The sequence below is a fragment of the Pelodiscus sinensis genome, chromosome 20, assembly GCF_049634645.1.
Source record: "Pelodiscus sinensis isolate JC-2024 chromosome 20, ASM4963464v1, whole genome shotgun sequence".
NCBI lineage: Eukaryota > Metazoa > Chordata > Testudines > Trionychidae > Pelodiscus > Pelodiscus sinensis.
In genome coordinates this window covers 6,593,883-6,615,109 of record NC_134730.1, presented here as the reverse complement: position 1 = coordinate 6,615,109, position 21,227 = coordinate 6,593,883, and the positions used below count along the sequence as shown (strand labels likewise).

The following is a 21,227-nucleotide window of genomic DNA, read 5'->3' as shown; positions in this document are numbered from 1 at the left end:
ATGGGGGAAGCGTGCCCCCATTCAACCCTGCTGGAAGGTGCCCATCACTGACAGCAGTGAAGCTCCATCAGAGCGGGAGTGGGGAAGCCTTCTGAGGCTTGTCCTTTCCTCACACACAACTGCAGTTCTCTGCTCAGCTGTGGATGTCTGGAGCCCTCTCCAGCTCGTGCTGGGCCTGCAGCAGGGAAGCAATGAGGAAAAGTGGAGAAGGGGCAGGGGGAGGGGTCAAGAGAGTGCTGGCTTGGAGCAGGTGTGGAAGGGGCAGAGGGAGCAGGAAAGGGGCCAGAAGCCACACATGAAGCAGTTGCATGCCCTGACTCTACCCCCATCAAGAGTGTGGGTCATCTCTGGCCAAGAGGGCATCAAATGCAACATGGTCATTTCTCAGATGCCATCCCGCCCTGTGAGCTCTGTGGGAAATGCCTTGTGTCCACATGGAGCTCATGGACACTCGCTGGGCTTTGTGCCTACAAGGATCACAGTGCAGGAGAAGGGCTTCATTTAGTGCAGCAGCCTCACACATCAGGAAAAACAAATAGAGTTGTGCAGATGCTTGAGCCCCCCTGGAAAGCAACATGCCAACACCCCTGCAGAAATCTGAGCCCTGCCCGCTGTACTGGAAATACAGAAAGCAACTGTCATGGTTTTAGTAAATACACAACTGTTGGGGGAGTATATTTGAAACCGAACTCAATGTGTCCTTTTCAACCACATGAGTGTTCCAAGCTTCCTGGACAGGGTTACCAGATGGTTTCAACAAAAATACCGGACACACTTGACATTACATCACAATCTTTTTTTTTATTTATTGTCTCAATTTGTTTCCCAAACAGAAAGCTCAAATACTGGAGTGTCTGGTTCAAAACTGAACATCTGGCAACCCTATTCATGGAAAAATATATAATATTCTTATCACTGATCCTGCAAAATCCATTCAAAATGATGATTTACAGAACTAAAACACAAGTAATTAGTGTTGTAATGAAATAAAAATGTCAACCATCTACATATTTTGTTAGTTCTTAAAGTGTTTTTTAAGTTTTTTCTGTTACAGACTAATTTGGCTACCCCTCGGAAGCTTCTGAAGAAAGAAAATGCTCTTCTCCACAGACAGAGACAGTGCAAGAACTAAGTCTGGAACACAGGCTCTCTCTGGGTAACTTGAGTGGAAAAAAGCTAATTTTGGTTCACATTTCTGTCACTAGTGGAAATTCCACTTGCAAATTTTCATCCGGTTTCTACTGATTCTGCTGGCAAAAAAAAGTTTTGGTAGAAAACAATCCTTGATTTGACACAGCAATTGTTTCATTATTGGGCTCCTGGTTTCTGGCCCAGCTCTACACACAGAGGCTATGTCTAGACTGCAGGCTAACAAATTCCTGAGACCCAGCGGATGCCTGGTCATGGAATTGCCAGCTCTTTACAAAGGCTTGGATGGAACTTTGTACCTGCTGCTTCCTGTTCTGGGCCTAATAATGGGTGAAAACTCAGTGAGAGGAGGATGACAAGGAATTATCATTAGCACCCAGGTCCCTGTGTTTGCTGGAGCACTGGGAAGAGTGCAGGATTAATTGGCGCCAATCAGATACTTTCTGTGTCTAGGTGCTAATCACTGGGTGAAGGATGCAATTGGGAGGCTGTAAGTAGGAGGAGCAGGAAGTAAGGGGAGCACAGAGGATGAGCCTGGGCTAAGGAGTGACAGTGGTTTGGAAATCTCTTCCTATAACCCTGCATTGAAATCCTCGCAGCACACAAGGGGAAGGTGTTATTTGGAATAATAGACGTTATTCCGAAATAACATAGTCCGCGTCTACACTGCAAGTTGTTATTCAACATATTGTCAAAATAATTCGACCTGGAGGACTTCTTACTCTGACTCCTGTAACCCTCATTGTACGAGGAGGAAGGGAAGTTGGAGGACAAGTGCTAGACAACGCCAAAAGCTGAAATAAGTTATTTTGACTTAAACTGACATAGCTCAAGTTGTGTAGCTTATTTCGGCTTTAGCCCTGTTGTGTAGATGTGCCCTTGTAGAATAAACATGCCCCTGGTGAAAGAGTAATGGCTGGACTAAGTCTGTATCTGGGAAATGACACAACTGGCCTGGCGCACAATACATTGGGCAGCAACAGGGGTGCGTAGGGATAGAAGGACGAATCGTCTCACAAATCCTCACATCTCCACATTCTAACCTACCCTCTCATGTTGCTGGTGAGAAACTGGAGTGGCACATGAATATAGGCTCACTGCAGTGGCCCCTCAAGGCTAGTGACTGTTTCAGAGGAAGGCAAACCAGCATCTCCCAAGCACGCAACAGTTAATTAGGACAAGATTCCCCAGTATCCTCGCAGCTGCATGTCTGCTTGGGGAGGAGTTGTTTAATCCTGGTGGCTCCTACAGTTCCCACCAACCACTGATGCAACTTCCAATTAAGTTTATTTAAACAAGGATTTCAAAAGGCCTGTCCTTTCCCCAGAGAATGTGGAGAAATGACGGGGATCAGGCCCCAGGGAATCTCCCAAAGCTTTTCAGCCAGACAGGAAGGCAGGGATCTCTGCATCTTTCAGTGTAGCAAGCCATTTGGATATCCACGACCCAGAGTTGTTTTTTCTGAATGGATGTCTAAATCCATATTTTAAACACCCGATTAAGAGCCCTGATTTCGACTGCAGCAGCATTACTGACATCAGCATGGCTGAGGCCACACTAGTGAGTCTGTAAAAATGTCACATCATTGCCATACCAACAGTATTAGCTGCTTGTCATTTAATCACCGTACTTTCTGAGGTGCCAGACCAGGTGTGCATAGGACAGGGAGAGCATTTGTTTCTGGTTTTGTACTGCACCTTACACTGGGATCCCGGCCCATGCCTGAGAGTGCTAGTCTCTAGAGTAATAGCAATATATACAGATGTCAGGGACCTGGCTTACCTAGCATTCCACCCTTACTTCCCTATTGGAGCTGCACCAGCTCGAGAGTCATGTTGGGCGATTTCAAGCACTATCTAGGGGAGGCAAGGAGCAAAATTTTTAAAACACCTGACCTTGAAACAAACCATAACAAGCAGTAAATCTTCTTTTTTTAGATGAAATAATCCAGGATTCTTGTAACTGTCAGTCCACAGAACAAGATTCCCCACTTTCTTGACATATTTGGTATCATGTGTAGAAGAAAATCAGTGCAATTAACTTCTGCAATCTACTTGTGAAGTTAGGGCCCCATTCACACTCATTTTCTCTTTAGTGTGTCCATTCGTCAGACAACTCTGCAAGTCCCCAGGCTCCCCGGTCTTCAGCCCCCTAACAATCCTCGTGTTGTTCTGGGGGTTGGTGAATTAGATCAGCATTCTCACTACAGACGTGTGATCATGCTCTGCACCGCTCTCCTGATAGCTGCAGGTTAATCAAGGGATACAGTGTTATAGACATCTAGCTGCCATCTTAGTCATTCCGAAAGATAGGAAACAAAGATTTGATGCCATCAGAAGTGGGGGAAATATGGCCTTAAAGCATCAAGGAAGGAATGGACTTTGCTCAAATGATCAGGCCACATTTTCCATTGAATTACTCCAGTGAAACTGAGAGGAGCAGTTAGCCCCTAATCTGCAAAACAGACGTGTCAAATAAAGATCTTTAAAGTGTCAGTTGCTTCATATTGCTTGTTTGCGTAGCATTTATTAGCTGATTGTCTGATTCTGTGTCTTCTGCTTTGCTTTAATTCAGTTGCATTGGGCAAGCTGGACCATCATTGTTTCCTGTTAGGAGTCGTCTTGTTTTCACACGCCCGGTTGTTTTGACAGGTTAGGTTCATTTTCAACTGCTTTGTCATCTGTAAAACCGTTTTCATCTTCTCTGTCATCTGTAAAATCGGGAGTGGGGGGAGACTCTTGTGAGACCACAATAGACACAATTACCTCTTAGCAAAATGAATGTCTGAAGCCGAGCTAGTGGCCACCTGGCTGCCTCTGAGCCCGCTCCTGAGCGCTCGCCCACCAGAGTAAATAGGAATTCATGACAATCAGTGGCATTCCACCGGCAGGGGGTCAATGAGATCAGAACTAGGCCTAGTGTGTATCTGTCTGGGTAGAGTGTGGGCAAAGCACAGACTATGGTGGTGTCAGCTTCCCCTGCTTGGCCCTGCCAAGATACCACAACATTGACCAAGTGGAACTGCCTGTAGGGCCGAGGGGGAGTCTGTTGCCATGGTTCCACAGGGGGCTAGTGTACACAAATATACTGTCCTGGCAACTCCTCAGTGGAGCTGGAGCGTGTTTTGGCAAGCAGTGTTCTTTGCCATTCTGGGTCATAGATTCCTACATTCCAAGCCCAAAGAGACCAGTGTGACCGTCTAGTCTGCGCGCTGCCTAACACAGGTCACTAGACTTCCCCAGAATCAGGCCTTTTGAAGTGGAGCATATCTTTTAAAACAATCCAACAGGGAATAAGAAATTGCCAGTGATGGAGAATCCACCATGGCCCTGGTTAAATTGTTCCAAAGGTTAATTACCGTGGTGGTTAAAAACCCACAGCCTATTCCCATGGACAGTTCACTCCTCTCTCCAAAAAACAAAATCTTCCGAGGCAAAAGTGTTCCATTGCCAGAATAAGCTGCAGCTTTGCTGCTGTTTTGCTGGAATAGCAGTGTTGGTGTTTTTGACACTCCCAACTGACATAGCTATGCCGGTTGCACTGTACAGCGCAGGCCTGGCCTCTGTCTGTAGCCTGTCACTTCAAACGGCCAGTGAGAGGGCACAATGGGAGAGCAGAAGACGTTGCAGATGAGCGTGGAGGGACAGAAGCCGAATTTCAGAAGGAGTAACATGCCTGGGTAGAGCTGGGTGGCGGTTAGGGGAGGACTGGCAGCACTAAAACAGGAGGCCAGCGGTTCATCAGCAGAGCTGAAGGGAACCCCAGGGCTGTGTGTACACTGGCGGGTTCTTGTGGACACATGGCAGGAGTTTCTTGCACAAGAAAGGCCTATGGTTAAAATGGTCATCAGAGCTTTCTTGCACAAGAGAGTGTCCACACTACCATGGATGTTCTTGCGCAAAAACACACGTTCTTGTGCAAGAACTCGCCAGTGAAGACATAGCCAAGGGGTGCTTCAGATCAGGAGAGAGATGCATTTTCGCAGCTGTGTGTGTTCCCAGAGCATATTCACTGAAGGTCAGAACTGAGGTGTGTTTTGGAAGAGCTGTCTGGGAGAAGTTCATGTGACCAGCCCATGCAATGCACTACATTGGGCTCTTATCAGCTTTTCATCTTGAAGAGCACTAAAGTGTAACAAAGCAATCACACCCCATATATATTGGGCTAAACCCAACTCCGGCACCACACCACTAATTTCAGCTGAATTAGACAAGGGGTGAACTTGCCCCATCATTAGATAAACTAGGGAAAAGTTAAAGGCTTACGTTGTCTCAGAATCAGCGGCAGGCTCCGGAACAAGTCTACAAGATTCCTTTTGACGGCTGCTAGGAAAATGAAGGGAGAGAGAGATTGGCATTAGAAAGTGTATGAAACCAGCAAATGACGTAATTTGGGGAGTTATACAGCATCGTTGAATACAGATATCAGTTGTGCTGATCAAGACCATGGGCAACAATAAATGAAAGGCACCATCCCATGTGAGTGCAGACACAGAAAAGGGCTTTGTTTTGATGTTGACTGTGGTCAGTCACGTGATGTGGCACAGCCCTGTGCATGGTTCCCTGATCAGTTGTGTACCACGTGCAATGCTGTCTCACATGCGTTTCAAGTTCTTCCCCTGGGCTGCATTTGGCTCTGCCACCCTTTGCTTTAAATGTCATCTGAAATGTAGCCAGGGACTAGCCCTTTGCCTGGCTTGATACGAGTGGCCAAAGGAAGCATTTTCAAAAATGCCCATGTTACTCTGGGGCCCTGGTCCCATTGAGTTCAGTGGGATTCAAAAACATGCAGTGGGGATACTTTTAAACAATATTTCTGTGAATTGTGGGTCTGGACTTCACTGGGGGCAGGATGGGACTGTCAGGACTGGGGGTTACACCTCTCCAGACTCATTGTTTTGCATGGTGGGACACTCTAGGGGTACGTCTAAACTACATGGCTCTGTCGACGGAGCCATGTAGATTTGTTTGTTTGGCAAAGTCAAATGAAGCCGCAATTTAAATGATCGCGGCTTCATTTACATTTACATGGCTGCCGCGCTGAGCCGACAAACAGCTGATCAGCTGTTTGTCCGCTCATCGCGCTAGTCTGGACGCTCCCCTGCCGACATCAAAGCCCTTTGTCGGCAGCCCCGTTATTCCTCGTGGGATGAGGTTTACCGGGGCTGCCGACAAAGGGCTTTGATGTCGGCAGGAGAGCGTTCAGACTAGCGCGCTGAGTGGACAAACAGCTGATCAGCTGTTTGTCGGCTCAGCGCGGCAGCCATGTAAATGTAAACGAAGCTGCGATCATTTAAATCGCGGCTTCATTTGCCTTTGCCTATGTGTCTAATCTACATGCCTCTGCCGACAGAGGCATGTAGTCTAGACACAGCCTAGGTGTCTGAGCTGGTCCCGACCTTTACAAGGGCAATGGCTGAAAAGCACAAGATTCTTTAGTGCAGAAGAAAGGTGCCCTCGACTGCCTGCAACTTCTTCACTGGAGGATGAGCAGGGACGCACCTTACGTTCTTGGGCGCAGTTATGTGCGAGGTTGCTCTCCCGAAGGGGTATGGGCTGAAACAAACTTTACCTGGTTTGTAACTGGGAGGGGCTTAAGTGCACACAACAGGCTAAATCACACAGTAAGCTCAAGAGGAGATGTAACCCACCCACCTTCTGGCTGTGGTGTTCTGTCCCATCTAGTGGGAACGAGACCTCTTACAGAGAGAATAATGAGTCCATGCTACAGCCTTAGCTAATAGCCAGTTGGCCTTTGGAATTCAGTATCTGAGCCAGAGGTTCCATTCCACCTGCAGATGACTGCAAATTGAGCTGTGCTCCTACGGGGGTGAGTTAACCCATGTTAAGAGTGGTGAAATTGCAGCAGCTCTGCTTTTAATTTGGGCTAGCAGCAAGAGTGCCGGCCTAAATGGGATATGTCTACATGGCAGCTGGGCACGAGCCTCCCAAGCTGGGGAGGCAGACTTGCTCAGTGTGGACACTGTGGTTTGAGCTCTCCAGCTCGCTTAGCCCCGAGGTCTGAGCTCGGGTGGCTAGCCCGATCCCTCGCTGGCAGACAACTGCGCATGACTCGTTGCAGTGGGCTAGACTGAGCCCAGTGAGTTTGAATCTGTTTATTCAGGCTGAAAAGCTGACAAATCGCCATGTTCTTGCAGTGAACTTGACCTGACTGAAGAGCCTTTCTTCTGCAGGGAAGCCATTCCCTTCTGCAGCAGTGTTCTTCCCTCCTCAAAACTCACAGGAATTGGGCTGCACTGAACCAATCTTCATGTAATTGGTTACCAACTAGCTTGTGGTAGTTAACACATTTGCAAAGGTCCCATGGACAGTGCCCCCACGTTTGTTCCAGCTGACAACCATGCAGTGTGGATTAGCTGTGTGGGGGGGTTCTAGCTCACAGCAAGTGACTTTTGGCAATTCAGCAGGTGCAGATGGGACAGGCCTTGCCCTGAATGTGAGTTATCGGACTGTACCTCGCCGGCGGTACTTGTAGTACAGCATGACTGCAAAACAGCAGAGCACCAGAAAGAGGAGCACTAGAATGGTGGCAACATGGCTTTTTCCGGTCTTCGGAATTTCCAAACCTGGAAAAAAAAATGGGCGTGTTACTAAAGTTTCAAAAATGGCTATGAAAGCGGAAATTCGCAGGGGGATAATTTGTGGTTCATATGGTACATTTGGCAGATATGGAACATCATGTTTTCAGCTCATTTGGAGTAAATGTTCAAAACTGTCCAAATGACTTAGGAGCCTCAGCTGACTTTCAATAGAACCAACCAACTATGGCAAAGATCCCAAAAGAGATACAGGCACCTTGCTATCCCATGCAATCCACAGCCCTGAGTTAGGCACCCAACTCTGTATGTAATACTCGGGGGACTTGGGAGCCTAAGAAAGGGATCAGCAAAAGCCAGCATTTTGAGTGAGGAGCTGCTTAAGCTTGTCAATGGGAAATGTTGAAGAGAGGGGCGGGGCTTATGTGATTTTGCCACCAATGTCCATTTGGGATTCACAGCCATGAACCCTCTCCTGAAGTCAGGCACCTGAGCCCTTTCTTGCACAAAATGCACTGTCCACACTGTTTTGCATTATGAAAAATATCTATAATAAAATAATGACCAGATGCATATGATGATCTATGCCCACAGCTTTTCCTGGAACAGGAAGGTGGTGCTCATACTAACATTAGCACTAGTAATCTAAGAACTTCCTGTCACCTCCTTTCCAGCTGAGGAGCACGAATTCTGCACAGGACACCTGATAATGATCCATTATCAGGAGATCATAGAATCATAGGGCTGGAAGAGATCTCAGGAGGTCATCAAGTCCAGCCCCTTGCCCAAGGCAGGACCAATCCCAACTAAATCAACCCAGCCAGAGCTTTGTCAAGCCAAGACTTAAACACCTCTAGGGATGGATATTCCACCTCCTCCCTAGGGACCAATCCCAGTGTTTCACCACCCTCCTAGTGAAATAGTTTTTCCTAATATCCAACCTAGACCTCCGCCACTGTAACTTGAGACCATTGCTCCTTGTTCTGCCATCCGTCACTACTGAGAACAGCCTCTCTCCATCCTCTTTGGAACCTCCCTTCAGGAAGTTGAAGGCTGCTCTCAAATCCCCCCTCACTCTTCTCTTCTGCAGACCCAAATCTCTCAGTCTCTCCTCATAGGTCATGTGCTTGAGCCCCCTAATCATTTTGGTTGCCCTCCGCTGGACCCTCTCCAATGCGTCCACATCCTCTCTGTAGTGGGCAGCCCACAACTGGACACAATACTCCAGATGTGGCCTCACCAGAGCCAAATAATAGATGAAAGATTTGGGGCTGAACTGCAGTTTTTCTGCACTTTATACCTGAGTTTGAAGTAAATCGAAGATAGTTCTCGACTGTGTCTGCACTGAGGCACTTGGTTTTGTTTCTCTTGGTGTGCATGTCATACACCACCACGCAGCAATACCCGGATGCAGTTAAGTTGGGGCTCTCATGGAGTGTGCTGGTAAGGCTGGTTAAGCCACCTTCTACTTCCTCGGCTACTAGGCTTGCTCTGCCCGTCAGGTTGGTCCCGTGGCCGTTGAACCAGTGGATCTGCCTTTGCTGATGCCCTATAGGCGACTGGCAGGAAAGCTCGGTTCCGTTCCAAATGAAGTTAGGCTCAGTTTCAGGAGCTGAAAGAAACACAGTGTTGACTGTGGCTTGTAAATCTGTTTTGTGGTGCTAGCAAAATCCATTGCTTTTTTGAGGCCTGATCTCATACCACTGAAATCATAGCTACAGCGTTGGGTCCATGACAGCTGAATGATTTCTGTCAATTGCAGACTCTCTGAAGATTGCTTTAAAAGTGATTTCAACGGGTGACTAGAGGGTCTTGGAGTATGAGGGGAACTCCCCGGAAGTTCAGTCGAGGTTGAATTGACCCTAAAACTGTGTCACAGCCCTGCTGACTGCATTGTCTGTGGGGATGGACCTATAGGATCTGGTGTGAGGGTTGGTGACAACTGCCCCCTATACCATATGTGTAAGTACCGCTTGGGAATAAAGGAAAAGTGGCCAGAAAAGAGTCACTACAGGCTCTGGGGATGGCAGGAAGTTCTGCTTTCTGCAAGGTGTTTGGGCGTCAGTGTCTCTGAATGTTCTGTGTTGTGAGCGAACATGCAACGCACATGGTCTGGCAACCATCACTTGAGTCACACACAGTGCAGCCGTGTGCTCTATGGGCTCTTCTCACCCAGCAATTCAATGGACCCCAGTCCTTATCTCAGCACCCTGTGTGTGATCCAGGCCTGACTCCCATGGCTGTCACAGCCCCAGGTTTCCCAATGCCCTCGGGAAATGTTATGGCCTGTTGCCCCTTAGGAGCAACGGGCTTGCCGATAAATACAGTTGGTGCCCTCTGAAGGCCATTGTATGAAAGCTCAGTCAGCCCTAGCTCCATGCCAGTCTTGCTTAACAAACTCTTACTTTATTAGCTTCAGGGGGTAGCCGAGTTAGTCTGTACAGGATAAACCTGAAAACCAACAAATGGTCTGAACAGACTATTTGTTGTTTTTTAAATGTATCTTACTGTATTAACTGCAGGTAAACCAAGAATTAATTATTTAACTCTTTCTTTCTTGCTTCCTAGAAAGTCTTACTACAAACCCCACACCAGACTTCCTCTCAGGCCCTAAGCTCACTGGCCTGCCACATTTCCAGCAGCCTGGCTTCCTATAGGACCCAATAAACTAGTTTCAGGAATCTCTTCCTGGCATCATCCTTGAGATCCCAGCAAAAGTCTCCACTCTGCCTTCTAACTGCTGCCATTTGTACCAACATGCCGTGGCGGCTCCTACCAACCAGCGGTGACTTTCGAGAGTCTCTAGATATTGTATCGTCTCCTGTCCAGCTGTTACTCCCCACAACCCAGGGTAAATAGTATTAACCCAACACATTATTTAACAGTATCCGTAATGGCCAATCCACAGCATCCCAACCCCCTCTGGCAGCATCTCGCTCTTCCCGTGCTGCTAGAGAGGGGCTACATAGTGGCTTTGCCCCGGGCAGGAAGCAGAACTAGCTGCACTGAGGCTGGAGCAGATCTACTCAGTGACTCACAGTCTGGTCCCCCATGTCCTAAGGAGTCAGGGAAGGAAGAGAGAATTCATGCCAGGCCTGGCAAAGGTTACTTCCCCTTTCATGCAGGAGATGGCTGCATTGGGTGATAAGTGGGGGGAAGGGCCGAGCCAAGCTTCCCTGCAATGCTCACCCTCTGCCTGGCCACATGCATGGGAGGGGAAGTTGGGTTCTTGGCCACCTCTCCCACCCTGGATGGGCACACTCTGAGGGCCACAGTCTGGCCCTAAACAAGCTAAAATAATACACATGACTGGAACAGGGAGAAGAACACGGTAAAATTCCATCTGCCCCCTTGAGCTAGACCCATGAAACTTGGTGAGCCCACTCCTTAAGAAGTGCTGATTGCACGGACAATAAACGCCGACCTTGCATCTGCTCATCAGCGGCTCACCAGTCACCCGTCTTTTTTTATTGTACTTCAACCTTTCCAATCAGTGGGGTGGGGCAGGACCAAACCCAATGTAGAATTTGTCTGAAATGGTTTATTTCTTCAGAAAACCTCTTTATTTCCTCACAAAACCCTCTAGTGCTGGGAATTGCCCGTTGGAAACTAATTCAGGGTCTAACTGAACTTATTTATTAAAATGGTCAAAAAAGTAACTGAACTCTGGAGTAGTTTAATGTAGTGTCCATGATTGTTTCTATGCTTTGAATTTACCTGTAATCTCCAGGGTTGTACATCTATAATCTTCCCCTCCGTTGACATAAAGATACCATTTATAATCTCTTTGATCAGTGGCTTTTACTTTCTGTATGTGCACTTCTGCACTATAATTGTGTAGCTTCAACTGAATTCTTCCATCTTCACTCAAATATATTTTTTCCCATGTGTTAATAACTGTTTTGAAGCATGAGTTCTCTTCAGCACAACTTTTACAGTGCGTAACTATCACATTTGTAATCTTCTTGCTGCTGTTGCATGAAATTACAGCAGTTTTGTTATATTCTGTCTTGATGCTGCTGCAGTTGAAGCTTGCAAATTCTGAGGGAGGCAGAGGGGGAAAAAACCCACAAATAAATGATTACTCAAGCAGCAATCCGTAAGTGTTTGATTGCTAAGATACAGAGTAGATTTAAGTGGAGAAAACTTGTATCTGTTAGACACCATCATATATATAGTAGCCCAGTGTCTGGGAGTCTGTAACGCTGACATACACATCCATGCCCCTTGACCATGTATGTCAGCGCCTTGCACCCCTACCTCTCCCTCTGTGGTGGCTCAGCCGAGCGCTGCACTACTCAGCTGGGCCGTGGCAGGGCAGCAAGTGGCGGCAAGCGGTCGTTTGTGGTCCATGTTCCCCATGCATGGGGAGCGCGGACCCCAAACGGCCGCTTGCTGCTGCTTGCTCCCCCACCGGGGTCCAGCTGAGCGGCACTGGTGCTGCACCTCTCAGCTGAGCCCTGGTAGGAAGGGGGGCGGGGCTCTGACGTACATGGCCAAGGGGCGGGGCCATGTACGTCGCTGCCTCCCCTTCTCCATCCCGCCGTGGCACTGAGTGCTGCGCCCCTCAGCCGGGCTGCCGCAGGAGAGGGGAAGGGGGGTGGTGGTGATATAGACAGCCCCGCCCCCTGGCCGTGTACGTCACTGCCCCACCTCTCCTCCCCCGTGGCGGCCCAGCTGAGTGCGCAACACTCAGACGAGCCACCATGGAGGGAGGGGAAGGGGGCGGGGCGGTGACATACACAGCCAGGGGGCTGGGCCATGTACGTCACCGCCCCCCTTAACCTCCCGCTGTGGCACTCTGTGGCTGCCGGGGAAGCCAGCAGTGCAAGGGGCCATTTGGGCTCCCCCGCGGCGGGAGGGGAAAGGGGGGGCGGTGATGTACACGGTCCCGCCCCCTGGTTGTGTACATCACCGCCCCGCCCCCCCCCTTCCTCTGGGCAGCCCGGCTGAGCAGGCAGCACTCAGCTGAGCTCCATGGCAGGAGAGGAAGGGGAAGAGGAAGGGAGACGGGGAGAGACGGAGGGGAGAGAGAGGCAGGAGGAGGAGGAGAAGAGAAAGGAAGAGATGGAGAGAGAGGCAGGAGGCGGAGGAGAGCTGAGACAGAGAGGGGGAGGCAATAGGAGGAGAGAGGGAGCGAGCAAGCGACCAGAGGCTCAGTAGAGAAGACTAAGGTGGAGGAGAGACCTGAAAATCCCATCTTATGACAGGCTAATTGGCTAGTTTGGTCATATTCAGTCCCACCTGACACCCATGCAACCCTACAAAAGCAAATATGTGTAACCGAACAAAGACTTTTAAATTGGGCTAAACTAATTTCTAGTGTCATTCCACTGATGTCAGCTGGAATGACAGCTGGGGTGAATGTGCCCCTAGATTACTGACTGATGACGGAAGGCCAGCATTTAACTCTACTTCATTGAAAGAGTATTTTCGGAGGATGGAACAGCACTGGTAGTAGCTTAGTCTCAACCTTGGTCTGCAACCTTGTGGCTCTGTAGACAGGGGTTCGACCAATATAGCCAAAGTGGAGCTGAGCCAGTGGGAGCAGTGAGCAGCCAGTCTGAGCCGTGTCTCACTCAGCAGAGCATACGGGAGAGAAATGACAATGTGTCACCTGACCATTTGATAACGGCTGCTCTAAATCTCTCCCGCTGGCTTATTCCCAAGCATACTTCTGGCGCAGGAGTGGAGCAGGAGAGGTGTGCTTTGCAGAATTCCTTTAGACAATCAGTACTGTGGTGCCTCTTTGCCAAGCTTCTGGTTCCTTTCCACTCTAGCTTCAGCTCTTTCTACGTAGCCTACTTCAGTTTCCTCCCTAGTCTAGCTCAGTGGTTGTTCTCAACCTATTTCTCGTCCGCCACTACCCATATGGCCCTGAGGGTCTTGCATGAGCCACAATTGTGCTGATTGGGCTGTGGGTTGAGAGCTACTGCTCTAGCTCCAGCTGATTGAGTTGCTGCTTTTAATGTTTAACAGTTCAGCTTTCTCCTTGCAGCATAAAACACACAGTATTGCAGCAAACACGTAAAATGAGGTGACTTACCGCTGTCGGAAGCACCCGAAGAAATGGACAGGAACAGGAGGCATAGAGCTGTCTTCTGAAGGGAGTCCATCAAGTCCCTTATATCTGTTCCGAGAGCCTGGGATGAAAGGTGCCGTAGACTTTCAGCGTTTGGTGTTACACTATCAGAGCAGAAGAGGTGACATCAGTTTCCTGGGCATAAACTGAATTCAAAACATTTAGAATTCCCATCCTTGTCTCTTGTTGTTTTATCTCCTTTTCGCCAGTAACAAAACAGCCCCTCGGGACACAGGCCTTTTGCCGAACGGAGAACCCACAGTACAATGCAGCGAATGCATTTGGGCAGGGGCAGATGACCATTTTGCGGGGCACAGGGCAGCCCAATTTTGCAGGGCCCCCCTTTGCCACCACGCATGTGCCGTGGAGCCACCGCACATGCGCGGGGCTTCTTGAAGCGTGGAGCCCGGGACAGCCGCCCCGCTCGCCCTGCCCTATATCCGCCCCTGCATTTGGGTGGTGACCGGGCAGCTCAATCTTGTCAAGGAAGAAAGTCGGCCCTTGGCAGGGGGGCCATTTTGGTTCTGTTCCTGAGTCAGCTCTCTGGGAGCCTGGCCCTTGTGACCCTTCCCACAGCCCACTCTGGCTTCAGGTCTTGGGCACAAAGAAGTGCAAACCAGAGTGTGGAAATGAGTTAGGTTAGGCCTCAGCAAAACCCAAGTGGAATTTGACGGAGGTTTGGGGAGGGGAAGAAAGGCCCTTCCCAGCCTGGGAGAGTTTCTCCTGCCCACAGTTCAAAGACCTGCTGCTGCAAACAGGGGAGGTGTGGGAGTGTCTCAAAAGACAGTGAGAAGAATCTTTTAAAACAGAAAGTGTTTCCTAACCGGCATGCTTTCCTGCTAAAACAAGAGGAGTGTAGCTTCCAACTGGCTATGGATGAACCCCTTCTAAGGATGAGTGTGTAACTGTCTCCCTGGCCCAGGTATACTTTGGTGTCTGTGTTGGAGAGGACGCAAGGATGGGGTCATGGCGCAGGTGTCTGCTCTGTGGACATCTATCCAGTAGGAATCTGGTCTGGATTTAATTCCTGTATTAAACCACTGAGGAATTTTCAGACTCTTAAATTTCCCTGCACTGCTCCCACGGCTGGGATCTGAACCACTGATTCATGCACCAAGCTGCTGGACCCCCATCGCTATTCTGAGAGCCATCCAGCTCTGAGAAAATAAGAAAGACAAGACACATTTATTCCTCATCTGAATTTGGTGATGCTAAATCAGGGGTGGGGAACCTTTTTGGGGTTGGGGGCTGCTGACTCACAGAAAAATCAGTTGGGGGCCACATGCAAGTGAGAAGAAAAAATACCCCCAAACTCTTGCTGATCCCCCCCCCCACACACACACACACTGAGAAGGAGAAAGACACTCTTCACATTCCCCTTGCACAGCAGAGACTTGGCTGTCTGGGGGGGGGGGGGGGGGGGCGGGAGGAGGGTCTCAGACCTTAACCTATTTTTTAGGAAGCAGATACCTTGGCCACTATGCCACTGGAGGAGGCCCCCCCCCAATCCTTTCTTTGTTACCAGGATGTGAGCTCTGTACCTTGGGAAGCTGGAGATGGCTCTCCCTGGGGGGAGGGTCTTGGGCCCTTGACCTCTGGCTCCACAGGCAGGTACCTTATCCACTGTGCCACTGCAGGAGCCCCTCAACCTCCCTACATTTCCCGCCCCTCCCAATCCGTATTATATCCCAAGGATGCCGGCTCCGTCCATCTGGAAGCTGGTCACAGGCTAGGGTGGAGGAAGTCTGAAGCGCCAGCATGGATTCCCCAATGGTGGGGTGGGGGAGCCCTGAGCCTCAGGGGCCAGACACAGGTAAGCTGGGGGCTGCATTTTGCCCCCAGGCCTTAGATTCCCCACCCCAGTGCTAAATGATGAAATTCCTGTACTTTTCCTTTAAACCACCAGAGGGCTCACAACCATCACTTAACAAGTGACAACGCACAAAATGTATGTTGTGTGACACTTCTAATCTTTGCCAGTTTTTGGAGTGCTGGCCTCCTATTGCAGGCTATAAGCAACTCTGAAGGTAAATTCTTTTCTGTTTTACAGTGCTTGAGTATATGCAGGATGCTGTATATAAATACATTTAACTATTTAAAGGGAAGCTGTTAACTTGGAAAAAAAATCTTACTTCACTGAAAATAAAAAATAAAAAAACTATATGTTTCCAGTGTATTTTGTACATAGTACATTTCATCATTTCCCCTAACGCTTAACTCCATTGAACTTAAAGAATTACTCATACAGTCCTTATAAGCATCAGCCAGGGAACAGAAATGTCCTTATACCATTTTAAAAGAATGTAAACAAACATTTATAGACCTACTGTGTCAAATGTGGGTTTACACTGAGTCAAATTTTTAAAAAATCAAGATGGCTGATTTTTAAACCGCACTTTACAGTGCCATTAAAACAAAGGAAATCAACAATTGTGTGTGTGAAATCTTACCATTTGGGTGTAGTCACCATTTTGTTTCAAGTCTACACTACCCTGCTGTCTTTTTGTTATCCACAGGTTTGCTGGAATGATTAGCCTGCATGAATGGAGGGGCCCCTTAGTTTGGCCTAAAGAAAAGGCATCATTTATGAGCTGTTCAAAGGTGTCCAAGTGGAATATGTGCCAGATTTAAAAGAAAGAAAAAAAAATGCTGAACCTCTATGTCAAGTTTTGTTACAAGAACATTATGACCGCTCTGATAGAACCCCCCGAATAGGGAGACTTACAGTGAAAAGATCAACTAATAATTGGTCAGACAACCCACCCTAGGGCTAGAAGAGAGGAGAAAAGAGGTGGGAGCCTAGGGCCCCTGCAAACGCATAGGAATTGTAACTTCACCTACTGGCTTCCACAGAAATACTCACACACAAGCAGTTCTTTATGTACTAAGGATTTGGTAAGATTCTGACCCTTGAGATTAGTTGTCTTCCTCAGTGACCTATGTACAAGCCTATTGTTGTTTGTCTTCAGTTCTTCCGTAATCTTTATCTTTGTTTTCATTCTGTCACTGTGTAACTACCCTCATTTGGCTGAGCTTTGTCTGCTACTCCTCAGCACTGTGCCTTGGATCTGCCTAGTTCTTACCTTTGGCTACTTCTTGCTCCTATTTTTAATTCTGGATAGGTCTATACCTTGTGCAGTCTTTCCTGCATGGCTCACTGGGATCACTTTCAAATTCCTTTCTATCATGTTGCCAAATGGGCAGGTTTTTTCTGACAAGGTATTTTCTGGTGAGATTACTTAGTCCCTGTGCTAAATTCAAGACAGGAGAAGCTCTGCTGAAATTAATGTGGTGAGTTTGGCCCCTTGTGACTTGCCTTTTGCAGAAGTATTAGAGGAAATATCAGAAATGATGGGTGGGAAAGGGCAGAATTAACCAAAGGAGGAAGGGAATTTGGGAGATCATGAATGAGATGCTCTGGCGCTAATTGGAAAGCTCAGAGCTCAGACAGGAAAGGGTTATGAATTCATGAATTTTGATCAGTTGCATCCTTTTTGTGTCTCTCATTTTCATCTGATTTGGCTTTGTTTCTTGCATTTTATTTGGTATACGCACGCTCTATGTTTATTTAGACAGAATTAAGTGGACCAGCTCTGTGTCAGTGTAGCTATCAATGGGAATAATCTAGAGATCAGTATTTTAATACTGAGAAGATACTAAAACAGGTTATTGATACAATGTCAATAAAAGGTCCTTACACTAGCAAAGAACCCAGTGTACCCTGGGGGATTTCTCTTGAGTGAACACTTAGGAAAGCAGGGGTTAACTCAGTGATAATAAAACTAAGGATGCCAAAGGACTTGCCAAATATTATACGTATAAATCTCACATCCAGTTGTGAGCTAGGGTATGAAATACCCTGATTACAGACTGATAAACTGAAGTACAAGGCAGCCATGGGTATTGCTCAGGATCTCAAGGTGACTCTGTGGCAACGGCAAAAATACAAAGCAGAGGTGAAATACTGGTCCCTATTGAAGTTAACAGCAAAATTCCCACTGGCATCAGTGGAACCAGGATTTCAGCTCAGGAGTCCCAAATCTTACATTGCTGCTCTGATGACTACACCACACTTCCTCCTCCCATCTTAAATTGTGGAGCCTGAACAAACAAGGGAAGAAGAACCAGTTCTAAGTACAGTATTGTGAGTGGCAAGAAGAGGACTAAATTAATCACTGAAGTAACTCCCTGATGTCCATCTGTGCAAAGGGGCATGAAGAACAAGACGTTCAATCAACAAGAAGCAGAAGTCAAACAAGCTAATCGTATGTTGGGAATCACTACAAAAGGGAGAGGTAATCAGACAGAAAATATCAAATTGCCTCTTTACAAATCCAGGTTATGCTCACATCTCGGTTACTGCATGCAAATCTGGTTGCATGAAAAGAACTAATAGGATTGGAGAAGGTTCAGAAAAGGGAACCAAAATGATTAGGGTATGGAACAGCTTCTGTCTGAGGAGTGATTAATAAAATTAGGGCTTTTAAGGTTGGAAAAGAGAAGTCTAAGGGAGAACTGAATTCTATGAAATCAAACTAGTGCAGAAAAAGTAAATAAGGAAGTTAGTTACTCCTTTAACATAAGAACTAGAGGTCATTCAATGAAATCAATAGTCAGCGGGTTTAAAAAACAAAACAAAGTATTCTTCGCACAACACAGAGTCAACTTGTGAAACTCTGCCAGAGGACATTGTGAAGGACAAGGCACTAACAGAATTTAAAAAAAAACAAACAACAGAAAAGTTCATGAAAGATAGGTCTATCAATGGCTATTAGCCAGGATGGGCAGGGATGGTGTCTGTACCCTCTTTTTGGCAGAACCTAAGAATGGGTGACAGGGGACGGATTACTTGTTGACTACATATTTTGTTCATTCCCTCTGAAGAACCTGGCATTGACCGCTGTCTGAAGACAGGATACTAGGCTAGATGGACCATTGGTCTGACCTACTATGGTCGTTCTTCTGAGCAAGAGGAGATGGTGTGTTAGAAAGTAATAGCCAGCTCCCTCTACATAAGGTTAATGCACCTGCATTTCCCAAACCTAATTGTACATGCACACCAAGTACTCATCCCATGTTCTTCTGGTCTCAGCTACAACAAATGGAAAAGTGATGGGATCTGGAGAGCTCTGCTTTCCTGGGGGTTGAAAGAGAACCTAGTAGAACACCAGTTAAATATGAAGGCTTCTATCAGCCTTTTAAAAAGTAATTTGTTCCCAATCTCAGAACCCCATCAGAAAGTGGCAAAATCAGACTCGCTGAAGAATTCAGGTCCATAAACTCCAGCCTAAGTACCTACTAGCCCAGGGATGGGCAACAATTTCTGATGGGGTCCACTACAAGAATTTCATACAATCAGAGAATCACAGAATACTAGGACTGGAAGGTACCTCGAAAGGTCATCGAATCCAGTCCCCTACCCCCATGGCAGGACCAAATACTGTTTAGACCATCCCTGATAGACATTTATCTAACCTACTCTTAAATATCTCCAGAGATGGAGATTCCACAACCTCCCTTGGCAATTTATTCCAGTGTTTGACTACCCTGACAGTTAGGAACTTTTTCCTAATGTCCAACCTAAACCTCCTTTGCTGCAGTTTAAGCCCATTGCTTCTTGTTCTATCCTCAGAGGCCAAGATGAACAAGTTTTCTCCCTCCTCCTCATGACACCCTTTTAGATACCTGAAAATGGCTATCATGTCCCCCCTCAGTCTTCTCTTTTCTAAACTAAACAAACCCAATTCTTTCAGCCTTCCTTCATAGGTCATGTTCTCTAGACCTTTAATCATTCTTGTTACTCTTCTCTGGACCCTCTCCAATTTCTCCACATCTTTCTTGAAATGCAAGAAATTTCAAGATACAATACTCCAACTGAGGCCTAACCAGCGCAGAGTAGAGAGGAAGAATGACTTCTCATGTCTTGCTCACAACACACCTGTTAATGCATCCCAGAATCATATTTGCTTTTTTTGCAACAGCATCACACTGCTGACTCATATTCAACTTGTGGTCCACTATAATTCCTAGATCTCTTTCTTCCGTACTCCTTCCTAGATAGTCGCTTCCCAATCTGTACGTCTGAAACTGATTGTTCCTTCCTAAGTAGAGCACTTTACATTTGTCTTTATTAAACTTCATCCTGCTTACCTCAGACCATTTCTCCAATTTGTCCAGATAATTTTGAATTATGATCCTATCCTCCAGAGCAGTCACAACCTCTCCCTTCATCTTCCTCTTGCTTTTAAAAAGTCTTCTTGTTTCCCTTTATTCCCAAAGCTAGTTTGAGCTCATTTTATGCCTTTGCCTTTCTAATCTTTCCCCTGCATTTCCATGTTGTTTACCTATATTCATCCTTTGTAATTTGTCCTACTTTCCATTTTTTATATGACTCCTTTTTTATTTTTAGATCATGCAAGATCTCGTGGTTAAGCCAAGGCGGTCTTTTGCCATATTTTCTATCTTTCCGACGCAGCGGAACAGCTTGCTTTTGGGCCCTTAACAATGTCCCTTTGAAAAAATGCCAACTCTTCTCAGTTGTTTTTCCCCTCAGTCTTGATTCCCATGGGACCTTACCTATTAGCTCTCTGATCTTACCAAAATCCGTATTTCCGAAATCCATTGTCTCTATTTTGCTGTTCTCCCTTCTACCCTTCGTTAGAATTGTGAACTCTGTGATTTCATTATCACTTTCACCCAAGCTGCCTTCCACTTTCAAATTCTCAACCAGTTCCTCCCTATTCGTTAGGATCAAATCTAGAACAGCTTCCCCCCAGTAGCTTTTTCAACCTTCTGAAATAAAAAGTTGTTTCCAAGAACAATGCAGTCCAAGAACTTATTGGATAGTCTGTGCCCCGCTGTGTTATTTTCCCAACATATATCTGGATAGTTGAATTTGGTAAGTGGTGAGGGGTGTAGTAAGTTGAGGGTCAGTAACATGGAGTCAGTAGGCCTAAGGCCTGCAACATGGAAACAGCAGCAGGCCTGCAATCTAGTGAGCAAGACTTTGGTTCAGTAACACAGGAGCCAAGAAAGAACCCTATTGATAACTGTGTGATTGTGTAAGTTAGGTTGAGCATGGAAGGACTCAGGGAGGCACTGGGTACAGACTGTAAGCCAAAGGGGAGTAATGGAACATCTTAATAAGAAACGTCTTGGTACAAAAACTCCCTAAAAACTAATGCACATACCGACCTAGGTTCAGGACCGGGTCGAGATTGACAGCATGAAGGATAGTAAGTAAGCCCCCCTTCCATAAGGTGAGGAGTGGTAACTAGGCAACAGAGGGTGGTAACCTGGTACGTAAAGCAATGATGTAAGTTGTTTGTACCTGGCTATAAAAGGACACCGCAGAGGGTGCTCTCCGGCCGACCTTGGGGGGGCGCACTAGGCGCCTGAACGGCAGGTGTCATTGCCTAAACTAACAGAATGCACAGTAGC

General features: G+C 47.1%; 1 protein-coding gene across 1 annotated transcript in view; it reads right to left on the bottom strand.

Annotated features, from left to right (window-relative positions):
- The window catches only part of LOC102444405 (uncharacterized), a 172,780-nt gene that overhangs the window by 148,383 nt on the left and 3,170 nt on the right, over positions 1-21,227 (bottom strand). Inside the window, exons 2-4 of the mRNA XM_075903552.1 lie at positions 13,752-13,891; positions 11,423-11,746; positions 9,006-9,317 (exon numbers count right to left, since the gene is read on the bottom strand). Of these exons, the coding sequence (XP_075759667.1) occupies positions 9,006-9,317; positions 11,423-11,746; positions 13,752-13,891 (776 nt within the window). The remainder of the gene's footprint in view (positions 1-9,005; positions 9,318-11,422; positions 11,747-13,751; positions 13,892-21,227) is intronic.